Consider the following 26761-nt stretch of genomic DNA (forward strand, 5'->3'; position numbering starts at 1 on the left):
TCAAACAGACTTGCAGATGTTCTCGAGGCATATTTGTTTTAAGGCTGGAAAAAAAAAGAGAGGGAACTCATGGTATGGAGAAGGAAATGCTACAGAGACAAAAATTCTGACAGCACCAGCGATGGCTCAGGCTCTTCCCAGGGGACCAGTATATGGCAGTGCACAGAACAGGGTGTTACTCAGAGTCAACGGCAGAGAATGAAGGAACTCGTGCAAGACCCCCTTGCTAGTTAGCAGGAAAGTCGTGTTGAGAGCAAAGCCTCATTTCGTCAGTCTCTGCCCAGTGATGTTTTTCTAACACCCAGCTGTACCAACCTCATCTCCCTAGTTTGCACAATGCTAATCTGAACTCATTATGATGTTCTGTAAATGTAAAATGCTGTTTGTGTGGAGATTTTAATGTGGTGAGGATAATAGAAGAGCTAGTCAATAAGCAGTTTGCAAGATTTCCTATTCCCTCTCCCCACACCAGGTAAATAGATTTCTATTTTTGACTACTGAGCTCCTCCAACACCCCCAGTCCAAATGCTTGGTTTTTATGATGCAGAATAAAGGTGACGGTGGAAGGAAAAGACGGCGGAAGGGGGCTGATGGATTTGTATAAGAAATAAGGAAGCTGTGTTTGAGAGATAAAAAAGTGAAAGGCAAAATGAAAAGAAAATAATCAGAGGAGATATATGGAAACAGAGAAAGGGCCAGAAAGCTTGATTTTAGGAAAGTTATTGAGGGATACATTGGAAAATGAAGCCTAAAGAGAGGTTTTGAGATGGTAGCTTGTAGGAAGTGAGAGATAATGGAGGGGCAAAAAGGATAAGAAGAGTGCCTAAGAAGTGTTATCATGGATCTCATTTGATATTTTTCAAAAGCCACAAGGAAGGACTGAGCAGCTAAATTGTTTTTTGTTTGATTGTTTGTTGTTATGTAAAGCATGGCCGTATGACCACCTGGCTTATATTTGGGTTATACTTAGAAAGGATTTTTCACAGAGTTCAACCTGGTTCCATGCTTTTCAGAAAGCCAGAGTCCCTTGACCAGACAGTTCTGGAAGATGGCGCAATACAATGGCCAAACTATTGGTTTTGGGAACAGACAGCCTACGTTAGCCACTTTTGTCAGCAGGAGTAGAAGGGAAAAAAAAGATGTCTGGCATCTCTGAGAATAAATGGGGCTCAGGTGCCATGAGGACAAGGACCGAGGTACCATACACATCTGCTTCTAGCACATCAAGCTGCCTTCTTCTTCTTGAATTATTTGTACACATTTTGCTTTGGTCAGGAATTTGAGTGCTTACCTGGTGATTGTCTCCCGTTTTATTTGTCTTTGTCTTTTGAGCTTACATGGGGACTCAGAGAGGAGAAGAAGCTTGCCCAAGAACACAGAGAAAGCAACAGTGTTTGGCTGGGCTGACTCCTGCATTTTTTTTTTTTCCAAACTGTTAGGTGAAGGGGATTCAGAAATACCCTAGACTCTTTTTGTCTAGGATTCATGATCACAAGATGAGTTATACTTCCTCCTACTGACCCCATGCTAAGGCAGGAACATCACTCAGAGTTCTAGAACCTTTCCATAGAATGCGATTTACAATACAGTCCGGCTGTGTACTTACTGTGTGAGTGGAGCATCCTTTTCACCCTCTGACAGATGTATGTTGCATTCTTCAGAAACCAGGAATAGTATTCAAGACAATACCTAAAGATTTAAATCAGGGTGGAACACAATTACTATCCTTTGTGGCTATAAGAAGAGAACCATACTAAAAAAAAAAAGTCATAATGGCTAATTATTCATAGCAAGGAACTCCCTCTCCATCTTTATAGGCTGTGGGAGGAGAGGTAGAGAATGAGTCTGAGTAGGAAAAAGCTTAGACTTCAGAGTCAGAAAGACTTATTTTTAGTTCCACCATCATGACTTACTAGAATGTATGACTTTCAGGCTGATTACTTAATTCTCTGGGCCTTGGTTTTTTCATATATAAACGAGAGTCAATAATAGAATCTACACTCATAGGGTATCCTGAGGATGACATGAGATAACATTGGCAAAGTTCCCCGACAGTGCCGGGCTTATCATAGGTGCTGGATCAATGATGATGTTCATTTATTTATTTTTGTGTGAGGTGGAGTGAGAGTGCAGGGCTGTTAGAGTCAACAATGTAGCAAATACTTAGCAAAATAATATCCTGCTCTTGGCTGGTGGCCACAGGGATTGCTTGAAAAGGCTTCAGTGAAAAGGCCACGCATGTCATTAGGAAGAAGAGTTTTCAGGACAGGCTGTGTCACTGGCTTCACATAGGACTCTTGGGAATCCGATTCCCTTTCAATCCTTCGCCTGAGCTTTGAGGAGGTTGGGCTAAATATTCTCTAACTTCTCTTCCATCTGTATCATTCTGTGATTCTCGCATATTCTGGGGAGCAACCAATTGCTCATGTAAAGCTGGCTGTAAATATTCCCCAGGTTGTGTCACCCTCAATTTACACGACACTATAAAACTCTGGAAACTGAGGCACAGAGATGTTGCTGCTGGAACTCTGGGAAAAGTCAAAACTCATTTGCAAGACCCAAGTAGATGTTGGGAAGGGCAAGGTCTCCTGAATAAGGACATATGCTGGGACAGTGGCCTCCCGTTTTTGCTGTAGCCACATGGAACTCTCCGTGGTTCTGAGATGTTCCAGTCTGCCTCTCACTCTCCACCTTTTTTGCCTGGAGTGGCCTCTCCCATTTTTTGCCTAACAAACTCCTATTCCTCCATAAGCCCTATTAGTTATTTCCTCTGGGGTCCCATGGCTCGTATTCTGCTATACAAGCTTGTATAGCAGAGCTTGTATCTGCTATAGCCTCTGTCACAATTCTTTGTAATTTGTCTCTTCACATGACCAACTGCCCCCCTAAACCACGATTTTTTTTTGGCCACATGGGCCGTCCTATTCAACAAGCACACTGAGTAATGACAGCCTCCTACTCTGTTATTCTTATCCCATATTCAATGCTTACTATACGATTATAGAACAATTCACTATTCACTTAAAGGGAAACGAAGGGATAAGCTCAGTTTTACAGATGCTTCATTTCTCTAAATATAAACTCAAATTTCTTTCTGGAAATGTCTGCCTTCCTCATTATCCTTCCAGCAAATATGCAATATGGATGGTTCAAATTTGATTTTCTTCCAAGGGTATGAGATTAATAGGTTTTGCCTGTGTGTGTGACTTGATTTTGTCACTTACTATGTCATATTTTAATGTGTGTTTATGACCATTTATTCCCCCCAACTATGAAATCCTCAGTTTCTGGGTTTATTTCTGATTTGTCTCTATATCCTGCTGGCTCAGCTCAGTGTTAAATTGATACATAGTGGAGCCTTGACACTTGTTATTGATACAAAGAGCTTGATAGAGAAAGCAGGAAGGAATAGTGGGCTGATCAAGTAGGGAAGTATTGTTGCAAAATGTCCTCTTCTTTAGGATCAGCCTGTGCTGTGGAGAAATGCCTCCACCTTGCTGGCTAACACCTTCAGGTCTACGAACCTTGCATATCTCCCTCTCTGGGTGGAAGAAGCATCCACTCTGATTGGGAGATCCAAGACCAGGGCCAGAAAAGAGTGATGGTAAAAGGTTGCCAACCTGAACTTGGGGCTCAGAGCCCTTGGATAATGGGCATTTAAAAAGCTGAAAGATCTCATACGTAGACTTTGAAGATAACTTTAAAGATCTGAGAGACTGGCCTCCTACTATTGGAGCAGAAATATTCATCTACCTTGTTTGGCTCTGGGTTTACAGACAAGGATAAATCCCAGAAGAAAGGGAAATGTTTCCTGGCCAGGAAAACATCCACACCTAGTCCTTCTTAATATAAGATGGGGTCTGCCTTCTAATTTTCCTTTTACATCTTTATTATTGAGTCAGCAAATGACTGCTAGGGATTTATGAAAAAACTGGAATTTAGGTGGACATAACCTCTGATTAGTCTCTTCTAGCAAATCGTGCCAGGCTGAGGGCATTGGGGTTCTGGGACCACTCAAAATCCTCTGTAATTATTCCAGCGTAATTATTCCAGCAGATGTGACACAACACAAGTCAACTTGACAGCACTGACTGTGTCGTGGCCCACCCTTGGCTCTGGGGACCCAGAAATGAATGAGGTTTCATCCTGGTTCTCAAGGAGGTGACAGTGCAATAGAGGACTCACAGGAGTGTGCATTCCTTGAGGTACCCCTGTCATCTGTGTGTGGATTACTTAATGCCTCATCACTTAGTGGCCTGCAGAGGAGTCAAGCAGAAGCAGAAGCCTGTAAATACTGGATGTAAAAAGCAGTGAGTGGTTCAGGTTACCTCACTGCCTCCATCCTGGGGTCTCTCTTCTGGCTCATGCAGAGGCATTGCTGGAAAAAGCGGCACAGCTCCATCAGGCAAGGGTTAAGCTTCTGGATGGCCAGCGTAAGAGGAGCAGAGATCATGGCCCCCTCCTTGAGGAGCGGCTCAGGACACCCTAGAAGATGCAATCCCAGACAATTCACATCAACATGAATTTAGCAAGCATCTTCCCTTTGTTAGGGACTGTGCTGAGTGAATACTGTCTTGCCCCTGATCTCAGGTAGCTTGAGACCAACAGGTAAACATGGCCTTGCTTCACCATGTCTGGTAAAGCTGCTGTGAGACTTCCCAGAGGTAGGTAGAGAAAGGGGGAGGTGGTCTGGTTTCTGGAAGAAATCAGAGACGGTCTCACTGAAATTTTATTAAAAATAAAAGTTCTGGGCTTCCCTGGTGGCACAGTGGTTGAGAGTCTGCCTGCCGATGCAGGGGACACGGGTTCGTGCCCCGGTCTGGGAGGATCCCACATGCCGCGGAGCGGCTGGGCCCGTGAGCCATGGCCGCTGAGCCTGCGCGTCCGGAGCCTGTGCTCCACAAGGGGAGAGGCCACAGCAGTGAGAGGCCTGCGTACCGCAAAAAAAATAAACAAATAAATAAATAAATAAAAGTTCTAATGAGAAATTTTATATTTCTCATTAGATGGATGGGACAATGGATGGATGGATGGATGGAGCCATACAGAGATAGATATATAGATATAGATACAGTTAAAGATATAGATAAAGGTACAGATAAATATAGTCAACTTGTTTGTTAAAGCTCAGTCTGATGACTGCCCACATCTGCACCACTCCTGTGTTTCTTTAGAACCTGGAGAAAACAGGGCTATAATTTCCTGTGGTAGCATAATCACGTCTTTGTGTCTGAAAGGTCCATTCACCATTCACTGCAGGTTGAGTATGGGGCTGAGGCAGATCTTAGGTGATATGAAAAAGGAGACGGTGCAGGGTCCAGCAATTTAATAATGCCCCGTTGACATATGACTAGAACATTCAGGTCCAGGAACATTCAGGAAAATAATATTGAAAGGCATCTAGGAGTGGGAGGGGCCTGAGGACTCAACCAGCTTTGAAGGACTCACTTTGTGTCAATTTCTCTCTCATGGAAACTGGCTCCACAGGAAAAAAGGAGAGTTTGGCATCCAAAAATTGGAAAAATGCAGCCTAAACCCCAGAAACTCCAGTCCTGAGCCTCTGTCACAGTCCTGAAAACCCACATCCAAGCCCAGGGGAGGGATTCCCCTAGAATTCTGTAAGAATGAAGTGTCCAGGAATGTCCACAGGGAATAGAAGTAAATGGCACCCAGTGGCTGGGGGTGGACTTTTGGAGTCATCTTTTTTTCCTTCCCCTCTTTCTGCTGACAGCATGCTCATTGTAAGAACAGCTTCCATTTATAAGGTGTACAGCACATTCTCAATGGGTGCCCATTCAAAAAAAGTTGATTGAATTAAGTTATATGGAGCTCTCCAGTTCCACATCTCTTCCACACACATTATCTTACCTAGCACAAAATGCTGCAGAGAAAATACATTTTTAATGCCCATGATAATTGTTATTATTCTTGCTTTACAGTGGAGGAAACTGAATTCTGGAATTTGAGTGCAGGAGGTTACCTCACCAGTAAATAGCAGAGCTAGGGTTTAATCCCAGGAGTCTGAATCTAAATTTATCAAACAAACCTCTTTTTATTCTACTACACAACTTCGTCCAAAACAAACAAAAGCTATAGGAGCGACAGGGCACTGGTACGTACTTGAAACCTGGTGGAGTCCTGGGACGAGGACTGGCTCTTCTCCAGGGGTAAAGGGCCACACAGCAGGGAGATCACCTGCAAGGACAACAATGGCCTCGCAAAGGTCAAGGTGAAATGGACCTGGGGTATACACACAAGCAGAGAATCATGGCATCTTAAAGATAAAGAGTTCTATAAATCCATAGGGAGATTGTAGTCAAGAAAGAGAAAGTGATCTATGCAACATCATAGGGTGATTTAATAGCACAACAAGACTTAGTTCTCCTGCCTCTCCTCCTGCTAGAACCAATAAAATACAATAACAAGCTTCGTCGGCCTACAGGCACCCCTGTCCCATCACGCCCCTGCCCCTAAACAATATTTTCCACCTGGGGTATTGGGTTCCTCTTTCCAGGGCCACATTCTTACCTGCCTGTGGATATCTGGGGGCCGGAGCCTTGGTAGGACTTGGAGTCTGTGTGCCAGGGGTGAATGGGCCTGGGATGAGAGGAGAGAGTGGTGAGCTTGAGTTTCTTCAAAGGGATGCATGAGCAGAAGAGGCCCCCGGCCACCAGTCCTGCCCTGTTCATCCACTGCTGGTTATCAAGCCAGGTAGCTGGGGGTTGCTGAGGATGCAGAAATGAGTAAGAAATAGACTCTACAATGGAGGCACCCCCAATGTTGATGAGGAAATGGCCAAGTCCCATCAGTAACTGTGATACAGTGTGTCGGTGCCACTGGAAACCCGCTAACACTGGTATGAAATGGGAGAGGAGTGGACTTGCATGGGCCATGTCCCAGCACGGTGCTCCTAGGCCAAGAGGACAGGAGAGGCTCTTCATTTACCTGAGTCCGGTGTGCACACTTACTCCATCCCCACCCCTACACACTGCCCAGCATCATCATGAGAGAATGTAGGCTCATCTCAACAATTCTTTTGATCCTGTTCATGAAGTTCTGACTGAAGGACCACTTTGGGAAGTGATCCTGCTGTCAAGATGCATGCCTCTGGCAAAACCAGCAAAGCAGCCTTCTTATAGAAAATGAGGGAGAGGAAGAGGAAACAGGCACTTTCACTCGTGTGGTTAAGCGGAAAGGAAAGGGGTGAGGCTGGGGGTGCAACATGAGCATGGGGATGGGGGATGGGGCAGGTGACATCTTCTCTGGGATGGAGAAAGCATAGCCGCAGGTGAAGGGAACAGGCCTTCCAAGCAGAGGAAAGCGCGTAATAAGCAAAGACTCAGAGTGGTGAGTGGAAGGCCGTTTGCTATGGCTGGAGTCTGAAGGAAGATGTGGAGGGGTGGGGTGAGGTCTCAGAGCCTGGGCTGGACCCAGTACAGTGTTGCAGTCCTGCTTGTTCCTTATTAGGCTCCTCTGCTAGGATGGTGGGTGTGGCAGCATTGAGTTCAACTGCCTCAGCAGCAGAGATGGGCCGCATGACACACTTACAAACAGATAACTGTGGGCAGGAGGCCCAACGTCAGGGGGCGACCTGGTCGTTTTCTCAGAGTAGGTCAGCAACCTCTTTGTTTTTTGTTATTTATTTTATTTATTTATTTTTGGCTGCGTTGGGTCTTGGTTGCTGCGCGCGCACTTTCTCTAGTTGCGGCGAGCGGGGTCTACTCTTGCGTTGCGCGGGCTTCTCATTGCGGCAGCTTCTCTTGTTGCGGAGCACGGGCTCTAGGTGCGTGGACTTCAGTAGTTGTGGCGCACAGGCTTTGTTGCTCCGCGGCATGTGGGATCTTCCCCAACCAGGGCTTGAACCCATGTCCCCTGCATTGGCTGGTGGATTCTTAACCACTGCTCCACCAGGGAAGCCTTCAGCATCCTCTCTGGATTCCCCTCCAGGCACTGACTGTAAGCCCCTGAATACAGAAGGCACCGCTGACGCTTGCTGCCTGGGTGTGTTTCTGTGTAGTTCTGGAATATTAGCAGCCTTAACCCTAACCCAAACACAGAGCTGACTTGTCTGTGGTCATTGTTCACAGTTTAACTAAATGACTGCAGAATCACAGAGGATTAGAGCTGCAAGGGGCTGAGGGCAAAAGCAGACACATGCTCTCCTCTGGTTGACATCCGCTTTGCCACTACCCTCCTGAGCACGTGTCCTGAAGCTGGCTGCTACGCTGTCGCCTGGGGGCAGTAGGACAGGGCAGTAGGCGTTGCCATTGATTGAGTGATTCCAAGGTGTTCCGTGTGGAGCTGAACACCTTACAGACATCACTTAACTGAATCAGCACAGCCACTCTGAAAAGTAAGCATCACCTTCCCCATTTCGAAGATGAGAAAACCAGGACTCAGAGAAATCAAAAGAACTGCCTAAGGAGACAGCAGTGGTGGAGTCAAGATTTCAACACTACTTTGTCTGAAATAAAGGCAAGAGCTCAAAGCCTCAGGTCTCTGCTGGCTGCTGTTGCCTGTTGGCCAAACCCGAGCATGTTAGCCTGTATTTTTCCCGATGCCATTATGTCAGGTGTTTCTCTGATTTAAGCTATCAGTTGCATTCCCAGACCTGTTTGTGCAATTGCGATTTTGCACCTAAAGTTAAGACTTTACATTTGCACCCTTTGAAATTCACTTACTTCTTCCTCTCTACTTCTTCAGAAATTCAGGCAATTCAGCAAGCTTTTACTGAATGTCTGCTGGGCTTCATGGGAACTGGAGAGTAAAGACACAGGCCTTTAAAGAGAGCATAGTCCAGAGGGGAGAAAGGTCAAGTTCACGGCCCCTAACAGCACAGCAGTGATGAATGTTACGATCCATTGAAAACAGAAGCATAGAAGAAGGGCCTCTGGCTACAGAGATCAGAGGAAGTGATTTTAAAAACACGTAAACCATGTTTGTCTGATTCTAGGAGTAGAAAATATGGAAAATTCATGACACCGAAGTGAAGAAAAATCAAATCTTATCTATTGATACTTCCCAGATATAGTCAAGGTTAACATGTGAATTTCTTTTGTCTTACTTTGGTTGATTTTTTATTTTCTGTATATCTGTATCACACGTGCACACGCATACACACATAAATACATAGACAAACACAAAATTGGAATCACACAGTTTTTCAGAGCTCAGGCCTTCCTCATATTATATGATTACATTTTAATGTGCATATCACTATATTTGTATATGTAATTAGTGGCATAGGAGTGAGCATCCTCTCTTACCTGAGGTTGGGCTGGTCCCTGGTGGGCTGCCAGGCACGGCCGCTGTCCTGGCAGGAGTCTCGGAAAAGCTTCGTGTGTTCGTGGCCTTCTTGGCCTCTGCAGGAGATGTCCGCAGGGAGGAAAGTATTTCCCAGGGAAGCCCTCCACGTGTTTTCTCACTGGTGGCCTGAGCCCAGGGCACAGGTAGTGTGGAAGCCCATGCCTGCCTGCGGGCTGTCACCCATGGAGTTCCAGCCACCTTCCTGGTAGCTGCACAAGTGACAGTAACAGGGCACTTACTGCTTGACTGCTTTGATTCAGATGTAACATTGACAAGACATTGACGTATAATCAAGGGGTACATGCAAGGCACATTCATAATATAGATAATCCAGGGACTTCAACCCTACCCTGAATTGGAATAAGGGGACCACACTAAACTTTGTTTTCCTAACTACTAATTTAAAAAAATTCTCCAAATTCCTAGGACGCTGAACAATCAGCTAGGGTGTGTGTCCAGAGGACAGTAGACACTGTCAAATTTAAGAAATACGATTCTAATCATGAGATACAGTGGAAAGGTTTAAGGTAAGGGGACCTGGAGGTGTAAGTTCTGGCCCCACCTCCTCCATGCTGTGAACACTGGGGCAAGTTACTAAACTCTTCTCAGCTTTACCACTGAAATGGCAGTGATGATAATGATGATGCTTGACTGACAATATCACAGGACGGTTATTAAGACAAGTCTTCCCTCACTGGTCTTTTAAACAATTGCCAGATGTTTTCACTCGTCCAATCCCATGTTAAGAATTAAAATAAATTTTTTTCAGGTTGTACAAAACTTATCCCCTGGGAGGATTTTAAATCTATAAGTTAAGTTGGGAACAGTTGCCATTTAAAAACTATTCCGATTTCTCATCCAGAACATGGTATAACCCTTTATTTATTTAAATATGCTTCTATTATTCTCTTGAAAGTTTTGTAATTTTTCTCATGCAAAACTAGCACTTTCCCTCTCAGAGTGATAGCTAGATATTTTATGATTTTTCTTGCCACTAGCAATCACAGCTTTTTTCATATTATACTGGAAAGCTTTCTAATTTTGTATAATTGTCTTGATGTGGATATATTACTAAAAAATTTCTAGTTAGTGAATCTGATTCCTTTTCCTCATTCTGGTTTCCCTATCTGCTTGACTTTTATCAGTTCTCAAGCTCCTCAGGGGAGCCCCCTCTCTGGGCTTTCCAAGACAATAGCTCTTTGTAGGCTGGATAATAACTATCAGTTTACTTGTCTGTGTCTCTCTCCCAGATCTGAGAGCTCAGGAAGGAAAGAGAACATTGATAGAGCTGTGTTTTTTGACAGCTAGCCTGGGGTCTGATATTAAATATACATATCGATGAGTGAATGAATGAATGAATGTATTCTGATGACTGTGGTCCATTGTTGGAACTCATTGAGACATAATCGTCTTTTAATGAAAGAGTTATCTCAGCTGTATCTTATTCCACATAGGATAAGCATGCCTTTTACATCTTCAGTGACAACACCACTGATCAGTGTCCACAGAAATGATGGGAAAAGAAGAGCTTCTCAGCAGGTCAGCAGCAGCAGCTTTTTACTCTGGCATCAAGTCATTAACATATTCTTGACAACATTATCCAGCCAGCTAAAATTAACCTAACCCTGCCCACCATACAATGTTGACTGCGTTTCACCATTTAGTGTGAATTTCAGGATATTGCTACCTGCTCTGTTAAAATGAAAATACCTGATGTTACCATATACCACATTTATATTACTATTGGGGGATGCTGGGTGAAGGGTATGAGGGAATTTTGTACTATTTTTGCAGCTTCCTGTGAGTCTTAAACTATTTCATAATAAAAAATTATAAAATCAAATGTTAGAAAGACATTATGCCAGTGACATTTGTTGCCTTTGCTTATAGGTATCATACCCATATTGGTTCACATCTATTTCTTATTAAAGGGCTGCTGAACAAAGAGGTTGGTGGAGAAGGGATAAAGGAAGGATTTCACTTATTTATCTGAGCCTAGAGGGAAGTGCGGGGAGAAACAGGACAGGAGAGGACGGGGTGAAAAATCTCACCCCAGGCTGGGAGGGTGGGAGAGGTTCTGTCCAGGGTGGCCAGGGCTCTGCTATGACCCTCAGGATGCTTGTTTGTGTTCATGGTCTGCTCTCCCTCTGAAGGAGAAGTTGTCTCTGTCCTGGGAGAGCTTCTCAGAGCAGACACTCCAGCGTCCTGGGATCCATGTGGGGGGCTTGACCTTGGTAGCGTTTGCTGGCTTGTGGGTGTGAGCTGTGAAGTCAGGGCCATCCCGCTGGTAGCTGCACATTCAAGGAGACAGTCAATGGCAGCTTTACTATGCTTGACAGTTCGCACACAGAGAACTGTCGAGCCACTGAAAGATCATTGGACAGAAAATATACAGAATGCAGAGATTCAAACCTTACTCGGAGCAGTACGTTACGTCACCAAGAGGAGGGTTTCTCCTTGAACGACAGATTAAGCTAAAGTATCGAGGGGTGAAAATGCCATGGGCAAAAGCAATGTGCACAGAATGCAAAGCTGTCAGGCCAGAAAGCATCAGACACCTGAGGTGTTTCCTGAACAGAACCTGGATCCTGTCAGGGTCCTTGCCCACTTCACAACCCTCAACCCCTCCACAGCTCTGGCACTGGTCCCAGGAAGAGGGATTAGGTTTGCTCATGTGCCCTGTGGGTATGACTAGGGGCCAGAGGTGAAATTTGGGGCAACTAGGGGCTGCCAGTAAGAAACCCACTGGAAAGATGGCCCCCCACAGAGACAGAAGGAAGGCTTAATTCAGAAGGAGATCTACACAGTGCCCTTGGATGCTCCATGAGGAAAAGGAGGAAGAGGTCCAAGTGTTCATTAAGCCTACCTCGGGAAGGCTTAGGGGACGGAGGCTGCATGTTAGGATAGGACAGGCTCTCACTAGCCCATAAGGTCCCCTCCTCTGGGTGGACAAAGCCTGGCCTGCAGACAGGTGGGATTTCGGTCCCTACTTGCCCCTTTGGCAGGTAACTGTGTGTCGGGCACAACCAGTGCAATTGCAGAAGGTGGCCCTGCAGCCTCATTTCCTCTCTCCTGCCTTACTTTTGAGCTCAGTATCACCCCACATGCACCAGAAGCCTGGTCCTTGCTCTCAGATTGAAGCATGTGGGACTGAGTGCCTGCCAATCAAACTATCACTCAGCCAGGTGACTGGCTATCAAACACATCAATTTTGAGTCAACTTGTTCATATGTTCTCTCTTCTCAAGCAGTTGTTGCTGGGAAAACTTTACAGGAGCACAAAAGGGGAGACATAATTGAGACTGGGGGTCAGAAAGTCATGAAAGGACTCTCCGAAGAAGTGAGATTGACTCAACCCTCAGATTGTCCTCAGAATTGGGTAGGTGAGGGGAACCCACCAAATACCCATTTCTTCTCCTTATCAAGCAGCCTTATTCCATACAGTTGAAGTTCCTTCCTTGACATAACTAAGAGATGCCCTACAATAAATACCAACCCAGGCAGCCCACTGGAGTGGAATTGGAGGTTGATTGTAAACTTCATTTCACTCCAATAAACCTACTATGTGCAAAGTACAGTGTGAGGCACTGAGGGGAAAGCAGACTATGGAGATGAAGAAGATGGTGTCTGCCTTCAAGTATGATTCAGTGAGGAGACACACAGATAAAGTCATCTGTGATACAACCTGGAGTAACAGTCCAAATGACTTATAAGTGTGTGTTGTAGAATCATAGAAGACAGAAGACTAATTTTGACTGGGGGATTTTTTGGGAAGAGGATGCAGCAGATGAGCTGGCCATTGACAGACAAATTGGATTCTGAAATATGGAAAAGTAGGGAAGTTCCATTCTGGTATAATAGCATGAGCAAAGTTGCAGGGACATGGAGATGTATGCCGTCTGCAAGGAGGGCAGGGATTTCAGTGGAGTTTTAGCAGAAGATTTATGTAAAAGAGAGTAGGTAGGGTGGGCTTGATGACAGACAAATGTATAGTCAATGCTAAGGACTTCAGACCCTCTGCTGCTGACTTAGGAGTTCTGAGCTATGAAGAGGCATAACCTAATTATTTTATCACTCTTATGACAATGGATGGATATTTCAGAGAAATAAGAGACTAGGTCAAAGGAGATTGGTTCAGAGGCTATTATAGTAAAGATAGATGACAAGGACTTGAACTAAGTTAGTCATAGCAACAGATGATGATCTTGGAAGACCAGCCAGATTCCAGAAACTTTATTCAGCTAGAAATGACACATAAGTATAGGGGAGAAAGATGGCTTTAAGGTGGTTCCAAAAAATGCCACCTGATGCCAGAGAAAAGGCAGGAAGATGGGTAGATGTGTGTGGAGGGGTAGAGGATGGTTGGGTACAGTCTGAGTATTATGGAGTGGCAATGTCTACAAGAGGGTCACAAATTCAAATACCTACAAAAACAGGTAGTTTATATGAGAAGAAAGTGCAAGGCAACAGGGAGAAGTGAGGGCTATGGAAAAGAGGAGAAAGGTGTCTCTCCTAATGGGGAGGATGGCAACTCAACCCCAGTTGCCATGGGGGAGGGGGAGGGTCCAGGGCTACCCGATCTTTTGCCAAAAAGAAAAAAAATCTAGAAATTCAAAAAATTTTAATGATGAAATCCTCTGATTTTAACACAGTACAGCTAAATAAAATATCTGAGGGCAGCATTCAGTCTTCAGCTTGTTAGCTGGGACCCTGGTCTGGAGACTCTATAGTAGGAGTTTGGGAGGGTTACACTCACCCAGAACACCAGACATGCTGCTGGTAAATGTGTAATTGATAACAGGAGATTTTTCCGCCATCTCCCAGAAGTCAGAAAGATTCCTTCCTGCAAGAACCACACCAACAGGGTCAAATCTTGGGCTCACCTGCTGGAGGGCTGTGTTTAATTCTCAGCTCAGAGAGCTTGTCAAAGAATGGCTGGTGGTTCACCTGACTTTCCTGACATCACACAGATGAAGATGCAGTCAGATTCATTCGCTTGACTCACTGCAAGACAGACCAGGATACAACAGGACTTAGCAATGGGTCTGAAGCTGTTAAGTCTTTGGTTGAAATGAAAATTAAGCTGGAAATCTCTAGCTCTGGATGCTATAGGAAAATAAAGCTAACAAGGTCCTTATTTAGGAGCCCTGATTTTCAGTCAGCCCCGAGTTTCTGATTTTAATTTTTCTGATGGAGAGAAGGTGCAGTATAATGTAATGGCTAAGGGCAGATCCCCTCGGGTCAGCGTCCAGGATTACAACATTAGCTCTGGTACTGATTAGTTAAGTGAGCATAAATGAACTGCTTGACCTCTCTAAGACTCAGTTCACCTATCTTTAAAACGGTGAAAATTCAAATCCCACAATACCTTATTTGCACTTTCCAAATCCCCAAATCTCCATAAGGTGGAAGGTTTTTGTGCGAGTTTGGTACCGACTCATTCAGTGGCAAAACCTGAATTGGCAGATGCGAGGCTATTGTAGTTTATCTATCCTTCTTAGTGTAAAGGGTCAACCATTTTGCTAAATGAATATGAATGTGTTTGATTTATAGCAGGCTGTCGTGGATGCTGCTGGAGGTGTTCTCTCAGGTAGAGTGTAGACACCCTATTACACCATCAAAAATCCAAAAACTTCTGAGTTCCTAAGCATACTTGTCTCTGAAGATGCTGCCTAAAGGACTGTGGATGTGTGGTTGGACATCTCTGGTAGGATGACTATGATGATCCAATGAGACAATGTATGTGAAGCTCTAAGTATGGTGCTTGGCAGGTAGAAGAGCTCAGTAAATAGGCATAATAGTAATAATGGTTCTTGTTAATGTTGTCCTGTTACTCTATGTATTAATAGTGACCAAGAGCATGGACTTCAGAGCCAGATCACCTGGGTTAGAATTCTGTCTCTGCAGAATGATCTTGGGCTAGTTCCTTAACCTCTCAGTGCCACAGTTTCCTCACCTGTAAAGTGGAGATAAATATAGTAGCTACCCCATATGGTTGTGGTGAGGATCCAATGAGGGAAGCCCTTAGAAGAGTCCCGGTCACCTGAATATATCTATTATTTCTCTTTCTTCCTCCCCCACTGCTCCTAAAACAGTAGTTGCTCCACAGTATAGGACACCACCTTTCTGATGAGACCAAGAGATGGGCTATTGACTGGATCTGTGCTTTTCAAAGTAGGCCCCCAGGGGAATGTGAATTGCCTGGGGGTTATATGAAGCCACCTTATAACTGAAGCGTATCTTTCTCAATTGTATGTCAGACATGAGTTTAGGCTCCATAGAGATCTAAATCTGAATTCTGAGCCAACCTTGAGCAAAATATTCAACCTCTCTGAATCTCAGTTTTCTCATTTTTAAAATAGGAGTATAGCTGTCCAATAGAAGCTGTTTTTTGAGTCTGCCTAACTCCCCCCATTGTCGAGCCTTGGATTCTTCCTCCAACTTTTTGGACCCCAGGAATAGCTTTGATAGGAAGATGGAAGCTTCAAATACTGTACTGGTGGTTGAAACTGTACCACGCTGATTGTCTAAATAACACTTACATTAAAGTTCCTGGCAGCCCGGCCTATGGTAGGGATCGGGGTGGGAAGTTGACTAGGTTTTATTCCATGGTGAATGCCAAATCTCAAATTTGCCAAGCATTTTCAAGATGAGCACACCTGAGAGGATGGAGGTTGACTTTAAAATCTCTGTGAGGTAGCTGGTAGAATTTCCAATGAAGTCCACCAGTAGGGCTGTGAAATCTGTAAGACAGATTGAGGAGGTTTAAATTTCTGAGACTTGGTTTAAATTTCAGAGACTTGAAGGGAAATGTATATTGTATTTGGATTTTTCAGATTAGATTTTACAAGTTTGATTTAGTTCGGTGTATTGGGGATTATTAACAATCATAAAAAGAAATACTACTAGTTATTTTTCAAGTCTTAATTTCAGGCAGGCAAAAAACTTTTGGATCCAACATCATAACCTCCTTTCTCCCCCATTTCCCTCCCCCCACCCCATATCCTCCTCTGCCAGCACCAAAGAGCTGTGCAAAACCATAGTGTTGAATAATGGTTTTTCTGATTCCCCCCCGCCATCATTTTGTCTAATTGATTTAGAATACCAAATTCATTGGATAGGAAGCATCCCTGCAGACATGGGATGTAAATTTACATAACTTCAGATTTTCAAAATGATATCAAATTTAGTGGTGGATTATAAACTATGAACTATCAAAGGAGACAAGGACTTTACACAAAATAGAACAAGGAAGCTGTTCTCCTGCCCTCCATGTTCAGAAATCTGATGGGAGGAGATAATTTTACAGCATTTCAAGTTATAAAATCTTTGAGGACTTTCTCTCTGAGCACGTTCTGAACAGGTCTTGACATGGTGGGTGCCATTGACCAAAGAAAGTTCCTAATGCACTTCCTACCCACACAGCTGCTGCCTCTTCTGCTGTTCAGTTATGGTTTTCCAGGACCCAGCAAGTTCTTGGCTTCTAAAACAAGGAGTACTTATTCTAGGAGCCCCAAACTGTGAATTTCTAAAGAAGCTTCTGAGGTCCCATGGATAGTTTCCCGTCATGCCTTGTCTAAATTCTTCTTTTACTCAGTAATGGGGTTATGAGCTGGGGTCGGGGCAAGCTGACTTGAAAATATAAAACCCAGACCATTGAAAATATAGAACCCAGAGAGGCATGAAGACATGATGTGACAACCAGGGGAAAGTATAACATGCAAGGCCAACAGGAGGTGGGCACTACCCTATGTGAGCCGGAACCATGGTGACATGCCATCTTACCACACTTGCACGGGTGCGTGGTTAGTCTCCTAGAGGAAGATGTGGTGGGCCACCTGTACAAGTGTGGACACGTGGCCATGCAGAAGGTAGGCATCCTTCTTTATGTCTCTTTAGACCAATCTGTTTATAGTCACATTGTAGAAACTGAAGAGGGGTAGTATTTCATTACTTATGCCATCTATTTTCTTTCTAATTCTCAAGTCTCCTTTGTTTATTAATTCATTCATTTAATAAACATTCATGGAGTGTTGGAATACGCCAGACGTCTTTTAGGCACTGGAGGATTAAGACACCATCTCTGCCTACCCGAAGCTGAGATTAGTGAGAGAGAGAGAGACTCATAGATAGACCAAGAAACTTCAATCCACTATTTGAGCATGGCTTTGCAGCCCAGACACCAAGCATGGAGTCCAGATTCTGCCCAAGTTTCAGAGAAATGATGGAATTTTCCCAAGGTCCCAGAGCATGTGGCAGGGCTTGAATTTGAGCTGAGGTCTGCCTTGTGCTAAAGCTCCTATTCTTCCCAAAATTTCCACCACTGCTCATACAAATCTCATACTCAATATATTTGTCAACTCTCCTTTTAGAACTGCTTTCACAATCCGGTCCTAGGCTTGGAAGAAAATCATTTATCACTGCCTCAAAGATATTCTTTGTTTTGATGAAAATATGAACTATTTAATTTACTAGCAATACACAGATGAATGATTTCTGACTACTTTCATATATAAATAGAAAATAGGGGAAAAACCCTTTTTGTCTGTCTTAATTGGTAATGATTTAAGAATGTCTCTTGGTACTCAGTGTTGGCAAGGGTGTGGAAAAGCACACACTTTCAAACATTACTGGTAAAAGTGTAAACTTATGCAAGATTTATAGAGGAAATTTTAGCAATTTGAAGCATCACAAAATCCTCTTCCTGTCAGACAACAGTTCTATTTTGAGGACTTTATCCTACAGTGATAATTGGGCAAACACTGCAAGTGATTGTACATAGGGTCTCATCACAGCATTGCTGATAATTGTAAAAAAAATACCCGTTTCCATCAGGAGGAGATAAATTATATCATGGTACTTTCTTTCAATGAATACTATGAATTCATATGAAGGATGAAGCATATTTATATCACTGAATGGAATGTTTTTTAAGCTTGTTTCTAAATAATATAGAGAAGGTACAGTAGGATGGGTAGATAGATGGGTAGATGAATGGGGTAGGTAGGTTAGAGAGGTAGGTTAGATATGTAGTTGACAGATGGTTTAGATAGATGAATTAGAGAGAGGTGGGTTAGATCACCTTGGGTAATGTGATTACCTATGGATGTTGGGATATCAGGTGTTTCTGATATTTTGATTATACCTTCCATGTTGTATGGAAGGTATAATCATACCTTCCATGCAACACAGTATATTATTTTTAACATCACAATATATTATTTTTAAATCAAGAAAATTTAAGTTCACAATATATTATTTTTTAAATCAAGAAAATTTAACATCACAATATATTAACATCACAATATATTTTATCATCACAATATATTATTTTTTAAATCAAGAAAATTTAAGCTATTTTCATTAAGGAAAAACACACTCAGAGGAAGGCTATATATCAGAGTTGAGAATATTCAGAAAACAATCCATGTCTGAAGATTATCCACAAACACATCTTCCCCAAAGGTTTTGAACCATGGCAAGATGTTGGCCGAAGTGTACAGCCTCTCAAGGTAGCAATTTGAGGGGAATCAGCATTAGGCACGTTGTGATAGGTTAAACCTTGTGAAAATTTCTGTGGTTTACCAGGAGAGCAAGGTGCTATTTTATCAGTGGTAACGATCCATGGATCAATTATTTTCAAATAAATATTGCATGTGTATGAAAATACAGTTCAGCTCACCAAACAGAATTACAAAATTCCCCAACAGATGTGACTCCAATTTTTAAATTTTATTTTTATCTTTCACACAATCAGGGCAGGGACTCAACACCAGATAAAACTTGGCCTCTAGCTGAGGCTAATGAGATGGTGAGAAAGATGTGATTATGAAGAACATTTTCCCTCCCAAATGTAGTTTGTTGATGAGATTCAGAGGGTGAGTTAAATAAGAAGATGGATATTAGGTACTTATTGCAGAGTCTGGCATCCAGTACTTATTAAACAATAATCATTATCCTCTTTAAAAGGTGCACAATATTTGGTCCATAAATTCCACCTTGGGGAATCTATCCTCAGAAAGTAATCTAAAACAGGGAAATGTTTTAGACACGAAGATGTCTAATACAGGATTTTTTAATATTAAGAAAAACCTAGAATCCACCCAAAAGTTCAACAGCATACTAGCTAAGAAAATGCTCACATTCATAGGTTATGTAACCATTACACATGTTTGCTAAGAGTGTAATATCATGGAAAATATTTTTAATATTAGGTTAAGTGAGGGGAAAAAAAAGCAGAAGCCTTTTTCACCTTGAGTCTTTGCTTCCCTTACAGACTATTCTTTAACAAGCAGCCAAAGGGATTCTTTTAAAATGTAAGTTAGATCACGTCACTCCTCTGTGTGGACAATCACAATGGCTTCCTTCTTATTCAGAGTAAAAGTGGAAATCCCTGTGGCAGACTATAAACTTCTACATGATCTTCAACACCCTTCCTGCCTTGTCCCCACAATTCTGAGCTCATTTCTCACGGCTCTCTGGCTCACTTGCTGGCCTTCCTGGTCCTCACTCTGCCTTTGCCTGGAACACTCTGTCTCCAGGTACCACAAGGCTGTCTCTCAGGTTGCCTGCAGGTAGTCCCTCAACCCTCACCTCATTAGAGAAGACTTCCCTGACCACCCTGCACACAGCAGCCACCTCCACCATCACCCTGTCCCCTGCTTTATTGTTCTCACAGTCATGCCATTAGCCAACATACTGTGTGTTTTCAGTTTATTCGTGTACTCCCTCTCCCTTCCAACAGAATCTAAGTCCATAAGCGCAGGGGATGTGTCCACTTCAGTGTGGGTGATACCCTCACACCTAGAAGAGCATCCAGCTAATAGTATGTGCTCAACAAAGAACTGCTGAATGGATGAATTAGTGGTGAGAGAGTAATTTTCACTTTTATTTTTCAGGATTCTATAAATATAAGGAACATGTCATACTTTTAATTTTTAATTATAAAAGTAATACATGAATGTACTGTCTTTGAAAAAAAATCAGATAACACCAGGTCCCCTTAATCATCACTCTTCTATTTCACACGCAGACTCCAATCTTATTTTCAGAGGTAATCACCTACCTGGTGTTCAAATATGTATATATTTTTTCATCAATGCCATTTTACTCTATTTATTTTTGAACTCCCTTTTTCTAATTGAAAATGTCATGGAAATATTTCCATACATAGACCAAACCTGGCCACACGCATGCATTTATGTGCTCTCTATGGCTGTCTTCCAAGATTTGACTGTACAGTAGACTATTCAGCCATTTTCCTAATGATGGATATTTAGGTTGTTCTCAGCTTTTGCTTTCAAACACTGCTACCTTTTGTTCTTGCCCCTTTGCGCAGATGTAACTATTTCTCTAGGGTAGAAAATCAAGAAAGGAACTTTCCAGGACAATGGATGTGCACATATTTAAGCATAATAGATATCATTACATTTTCTGATCTTAGTCTAAGGAGAAAAAAAATAATTCAACCTTATTTAAAAGGGCACAAGCAAAATAAGGGCAGCCTGCAAGCCTCAAAGTGAATTCTACCCACCTGATAAATCGTTGGTCCGGTTGTTCAAGCAGTAGCAGTACCGTGTGGGGAATTTGGCCGGGTCCACAGTCTTCAGGTTAGAAACTGTGAAGAGAAACGAAGCACAGCACATAGCAACCCTGACACATAGCCTGGCCTGCCTACCCATCGCTTACCATTCTCGCCACCAAGAAAAGCTGGAGGAGGGGGCATGGGAGAGGGATGGATTGGGAATTTGGGACTAGCAGATGCAAACTATTATATTTAGAACAGATAAACAACAAGGCCCTACTGTACAGCACAGGGAATTCTATTCAATATCCTGTGATAAACCATAATGGAAAAGAATATGAAAAAGAATGTATATATGTATAACTGAGTCACCTTGCTGTACAGCAGAAATTAACACAACATCGTAAATCAACTATACTTCAATAAAATAAATTTAAGAAAAAAAAAGAAGGAGAACCAGCACTTAACTGTTGTAAATGGCCACAGAAAACTTGTGGAAGGCAAAGGAGCTGTAGGAAGTAACACTCAGCAAGGAGAAAAATTTCTTGCTATCTGTCAAAGACGTTGAGATAAAGAAACAGTAAATGCCCACTAACAATAATAACAGTAACAGAAATTAGCAAACGGATCATGGAAATTAATAATACGATGAACAAATAAAAATATAATAATAAACACTGAAAATAATAACAAAAATCAAAGCAAAGCAAACCAAAAACAAACAAAAAAGGCAAAAGTACATGTCCCTTGGCTATATTTCCTAATATGTCCTTAAACTCTTGCAATTGTCTCATAATATAGTTATGAGTAGAGATGCCTACACAGATGCTGTGTTTGGAGTGCAGCTTGCTCTCAAAATGCTGGCAAACATCCTACTTCATCTGGATGTTTTCAATCTCATCATGAGTTAAGTAGGACACACATCCTCTGCTCTGAACACAGAGGACCCGAGACACACAGAGATGTGATGGGTCTTGCTCAGGTCATGGAGAGTCCAGAGGCGAAGCAGGAACAAGATAAAAACGGGCCTGGATTGTGCTTTTAAAAAAATTGTTTACCTTTTAAAGCTCTGATCAGCATCCCGTTCACCAGCTCCGTCAGGTTAAGTGCAGACAGATCAACCGACATTGCAGGCAGCTCTGAGAGAGATTCAAAGATAACGTCATCAGTCGGCCTTTCTTGGCAAAAGGAAAAGTTCTTCATTTCCAACATTCAGGCAGATGTGCCTCCTCTTTGGACATGAACTCACACCCTGTGCTGGGCGCAAGGATTTGGAAGATAAAAGGCAGTTCCTGTCCTCAGGAGGTGACAGCGAATGGCATATACTGTGACAAGCAAGAGTAGGTAGAAGAAGTTTGGGTGAAACACAAGGAATGCTTATTTTAGGGAATATTTTATCTCCGCATTTGGAGAGAGTAGAGACTGGTGGTAGATGCTTATGTATAATATACAATATAAGCCCTAGGAACTTGCAGGAGTTCTCAACGTGCTGTATAATATAAATAATGACATTGTCTAACAGAGGAGCTCGTGGCTTCCCTGGTGGCACAGTGGTTGAGAGTCCACCTGCCAATGCAAGGGACACGGGTTCATGCCCCGGTCTGGGAAGATCCCACATGCCATGGAGCGGCTGGGCCCATGAGCCATGGCCACGGAGCCTGTGCTCCAAAACGGGAGAAGCCACAACAGTGAGAGGCCCGTGTACCGAAAAAAAAAAAAAAAAAAAACCAGAGGAGCTCGGATCCTGGCTGGCCCTTGGCATCACTGGAAATATTTTTTTTCCAGTTCCACAATTCTGATGCTTGGGCTCCATCCTCAGAGATTCAGATTTAATAGGTCTGGGATGTGTCACAGACATTACTAACTAAATCCATCCATCCATCCATCCATCCAATTGCGCAGATACTGGTAGTGTGCAGCCAAGTGGAGAGACGCTGCTTCTCCCAGCTATTCCCTGAAGACTTGGAAACAACAGTTGACAAAGGGGACATAAGAGCCTGACGCTGCTCTTCATGTTTTGGCAAACACTATCTTTTTCATCTCTTACTTAATGTTCAGATAATTGTGGCTAAAGCAATCTGAGGATTGGAGGGATGACGTTGCTCCACTGCGGGGGTGAGAATGGAGGTCCAAAGAGGTGGGAGAAGTCATCTCAGTGACCCAGGCCACCCATGGAGCATTGGGGGTGGTGGGGTGGGCAGTACTCACCTGTGGTATCCAGAAAGGCGACCCCCTTTTCTCTACTCTCTTCTCCTCTGAGGCCAGGCACTGGGAAGAGAAAAGGCTTCAGGAGAGAAGAAGAGACTTCGACCCCAGCTCCACGTTGCTGGAGGGGCCTTGAGGTCTGTACTGCAGCTGCCCTCTGGTTTAGCAAAGGTCAGCCTCACCGGGGGCACTGTGACCCCTCCCCCTGAGATTCTAGTCTCCTTGAAATGGACGTGGTCTAGAAATGCATATTTTAATAAACAGACAAGGTGATTCCCATGCAGGGAGCCTAATCCACCCCATCTCTTTACCGGGTTGGGAAACCAAGGCTCAGAGAGGAGAAGAAACTTGCCTAAATGTGCACAACTGAGTCCTGGTAAGGAAGGGCCAGAACCTACTTCCAAAATATCAGGCCACTTGCCCACTCAGCAAATTTCATGCTGCCAAAGAAGACACTGTCAAAGGAAATTTTGAAATACCAAAGGCGTTCATTCGTTCTTTATTCATTCGGTAAATACTCACCTAGGGCTAAGCAGTATGGTACGTGTTTGGTATAAAGAGGTCAACAGGAAGGGACTGAGTCTCCACGGCCACAGAGCCTACTGTCTGTGGCTCAGAGGGAGGAGGGAGATTCACATGTAATCCCAGGAGAAGAGTGTCAAACAGGGACCAGCAGGATGCTGGGAGCACCTCTATCAGAGAACCCAACCTGGTCTGGGGGATGGAGGAGACCTCACTGCGGAAGTGACGGAAAGCTAAAACCTGAAAAGTCAGCTCTTTTGAATTAGATGCCATTTAGTCATACTGCATCCGTTACTCTTATTGTTGCAATGATTATTTTTTCATGTCACATTCCATTGGAGAAGGTGATTTATATCCATTTTATAGATGGAAAAACCAAGGCACAGAGAGGCTGAAAAATGTGTTATAGTGTCACAGAGTAAGTCAGGATTTAGGACCGGTCTAGTTACCATTGCACCAAGGAAAGCCCCATCTTTTTCCTTCTTAACTTCTTTATTTCCAGACACTGAAATAAAAGTTTTCACGAATAAAATAGTACCGTGGAAGCAGAGCCTCAGCAATTTATAATATCCTTAAAACTCATCTTATCCAATGCTATCTTTGAAGGATGAGAAACTGAGACCCAGAATGTTACGTGAGGTATCTAAATCCCCCATCTGGCCAGTCTCCCTGTGTCCACCTCCTCCCAGACCCTGGCAAACACATTTCTTCTCTCTGCTTCTATGAGTTTGACGATTTTAGATTCCTCATAGAAGCAGAATCATGTGGTATTTGTCCTTCTGTGACTGTTTATCTCACTTAGCAGAAGATTTATCCACATTGTGGCAAATGGCAGGATTCCCTTCTTTTTTAAGGCTGCATAATATTCCACTGTATGTATATACTACATTTTCTTTATCCATTCGCTCGTGGAAGAACATTTAGGTTGTTCTCTCTGCTTCTATGTACCCTGTTGGAACTTAGGTTCAGTCAACCATTGTCAGCCAATTTGGCCTTTCACAGATGATTGGGTTTTTTGGTTAAATATCAGAGCTTTGGGGTTAGAGGTAGGGGGAGTCTGTGGATGTCCTTCTTTACAACACAACACGGCTACTGGAGGTGGCGGTTATGTTCTCGATACAATTAAAGGAAGTCTGAGACAGATGTTTATTACCAAGCAGGCCTGAAGTTGTCAAACAAACCCCCCCCTGGCTTGGGAGAGTCCATCTGGTGCTCCCCTCTCAGGCACCCTGAGGGGCCCTTGATGCCCACAATCTACTCTGAAGCAGCTGCAGTGAGATCTATAGGAGATACCAGCTGACCTCGCCTGTTACCTGACCAGGAAGCAGAGCTCTCTGTCAGGGTGAGGGACCGGAATCATCTGGGCTCTGGATTACCAGGCTCCAGGGATGCTATAAGCTGCTGGGTTTGTGGGATTCTTAACACCTGTCAAATCCGAATGATGAGCCCTGAGCTGCAGTCTTCCTAACCAAGATCCTTTCTTAACACTGCTCATTTCATTAAGGAAAAATTATTTCCACCACTTCTTTTTATAATTACAAACCCATGGGTGGCTTTTGGTAACAATATTTGAAGTGTGAGCTAAATGCCCCAGAAGCAGGGATTTCTGAATAGGATGCTATAGACATTTTTCAAATAAATTGCTGGACAGATAACATAAAGCTATTGTTCTCTTTTTGGATAAAATGACCACCATAGTAGAATCTTAAGGTAGATGGTATTATCACTCTTCATACTCAGTCATGCTTAGTATTTTATCGCTTTTCATGGTTTATGATTACCTGTGAAACAGGAATTATTCCCACTTAAAGAGAAAATTAAAGACCCAAACAGGGGAAATATTTACTGAAAATTACCCTGCTTATAGAGAAGAAATTGGTACAACTGGTGTCTTCTGGAGAAGGAAGTGGCTGACTGGTGGAGCATTTAACTTTTACACCTTTGTACCTTCTGCATTTTGAACCATATGAATGTACTAACTAATTAAAAATAAATAAAATTTTTTTCTTTTTTATTTAGTGTGAGAGCAGAACGTACCTGGCTGAGGGGGTATTCTGTGTCCAGGTAACAGCCTGAGCCCGGGATCTGAGATGGGCATGAGTATTATTTTATGAACTGAAAGAAGGCCAATGTGATGGAGCATAAAGAATGAAGGATATGAGGGACTGTAGACAATGGGGAGGTGGGCTGGGCCATGTAGAGCACGTAAAGGACTTAGGATACTATCCAAAGAAAAGTAGAAAGTCATTGAATACTTTTGGGGAGGAGGAGGGAGAAATGAGGGAGGACTGGGAGGGTGGCTTAATGAAATGTATGAAAAGATGGCTCAGGCTGGTGAGTGGAGAATGGATCATTGAGAGACAAGAGGAGAAGCAAGGAGCTGCTTTGGAAAGCTCTCCTGGTGGCCCACCAAAGAGAAGACGATGCTTTGGATAAGGATGGTAACAGTGGAGGTGAAGATAATTCTGTTGCCTAAATGGGACTCAACTGCAACAGAATAAATGGGGAATTTATTATTGCCATTTTTATCAAACTCGTTTGGATTCTGGACTGAAATGCTGGCTGCTACAATTCTCTAAAGCACGATGAATACCCAAACATAGTATACAGAACAGACACTTGATCTTCGACCAGACCCACCTGTGTTGTAAAGGGACAGGACACATGCGAGGCCCATGCACAGCCTTACCAGTGGACCATGTAGCAGGAAGCCTGGCATGTCTTGGATACTCTGGCCCACCTGGAAGCAAGCAAGCAAGCACTTGGAGGAAACCAGCTGGATTACTAACCACATTGATGCAGAAGATCCTTGAGAATACTGCATGGGGAGTCATTAGAAATACAATTGATAAAAGCCATTGTATAGTTAGGATAGGTTAGGTTATGCTGAGGTAACAAATTAACTCTGCAATCTCACTGGCTTAATTCAACCATAAAAGTCAATTTCTTGTTGATAATCTATGCTGTCTGAATATTGGTGGGGAACTGCTCTTCACGCTCACTCAGGGGCCCTGGATGATGGAGGTTCCACCTTCTTGTAGTTCTCCATCCCTGTGGCCTCCTTAGTCCTTGACTCATAGTGGCAGTGGAAGGGAGAGACCTGGAGGATTATGCACCAACTCTTAAATGCTCTGGCAGGAAGTGATATGCTTACATTCATTTACAGCCTCCACCAGAATTACTCACGTGGTCCTGAATAACTGCA

At 43.3% G+C, this 26761-nt stretch overlaps 1 protein-coding gene across 1 annotated transcript; it reads right to left on the reverse strand.

Moving 5' to 3' along the window:
• HHLA1 (HHLA1 neighbor of OC90) lies at positions 1-26275 on the reverse strand (the record flags this gene model as incomplete). Its single annotated transcript, XM_079722164.1, has 18 exons — positions 1-44; positions 1607-1689; positions 4329-4485; positions 6121-6195; positions 6529-6597; positions 7438-7558; positions 8153-8232; positions 9267-9515; positions 11358-11671; positions 11724-11997; positions 14062-14148; positions 14253-14309; positions 15965-16048; positions 20839-20922; positions 21298-21381; positions 21888-21968; positions 23038-23097; positions 26197-26275. 18 exons carry the CDS (start codon positions 26273-26275, stop codon positions 1-3), a joined length of 2082 nt encoding a protein of 693 aa, XP_079578290.1.
• Between the last annotated feature and the right edge of the window lie 486 nt (positions 26276-26761).

This window comes from Hyperoodon ampullatus (genome assembly GCF_949752795.1).
Source record: "Hyperoodon ampullatus genome assembly, chromosome: 17".
NCBI lineage: Eukaryota > Metazoa > Chordata > Mammalia > Artiodactyla > Ziphiidae > Hyperoodon > Hyperoodon ampullatus.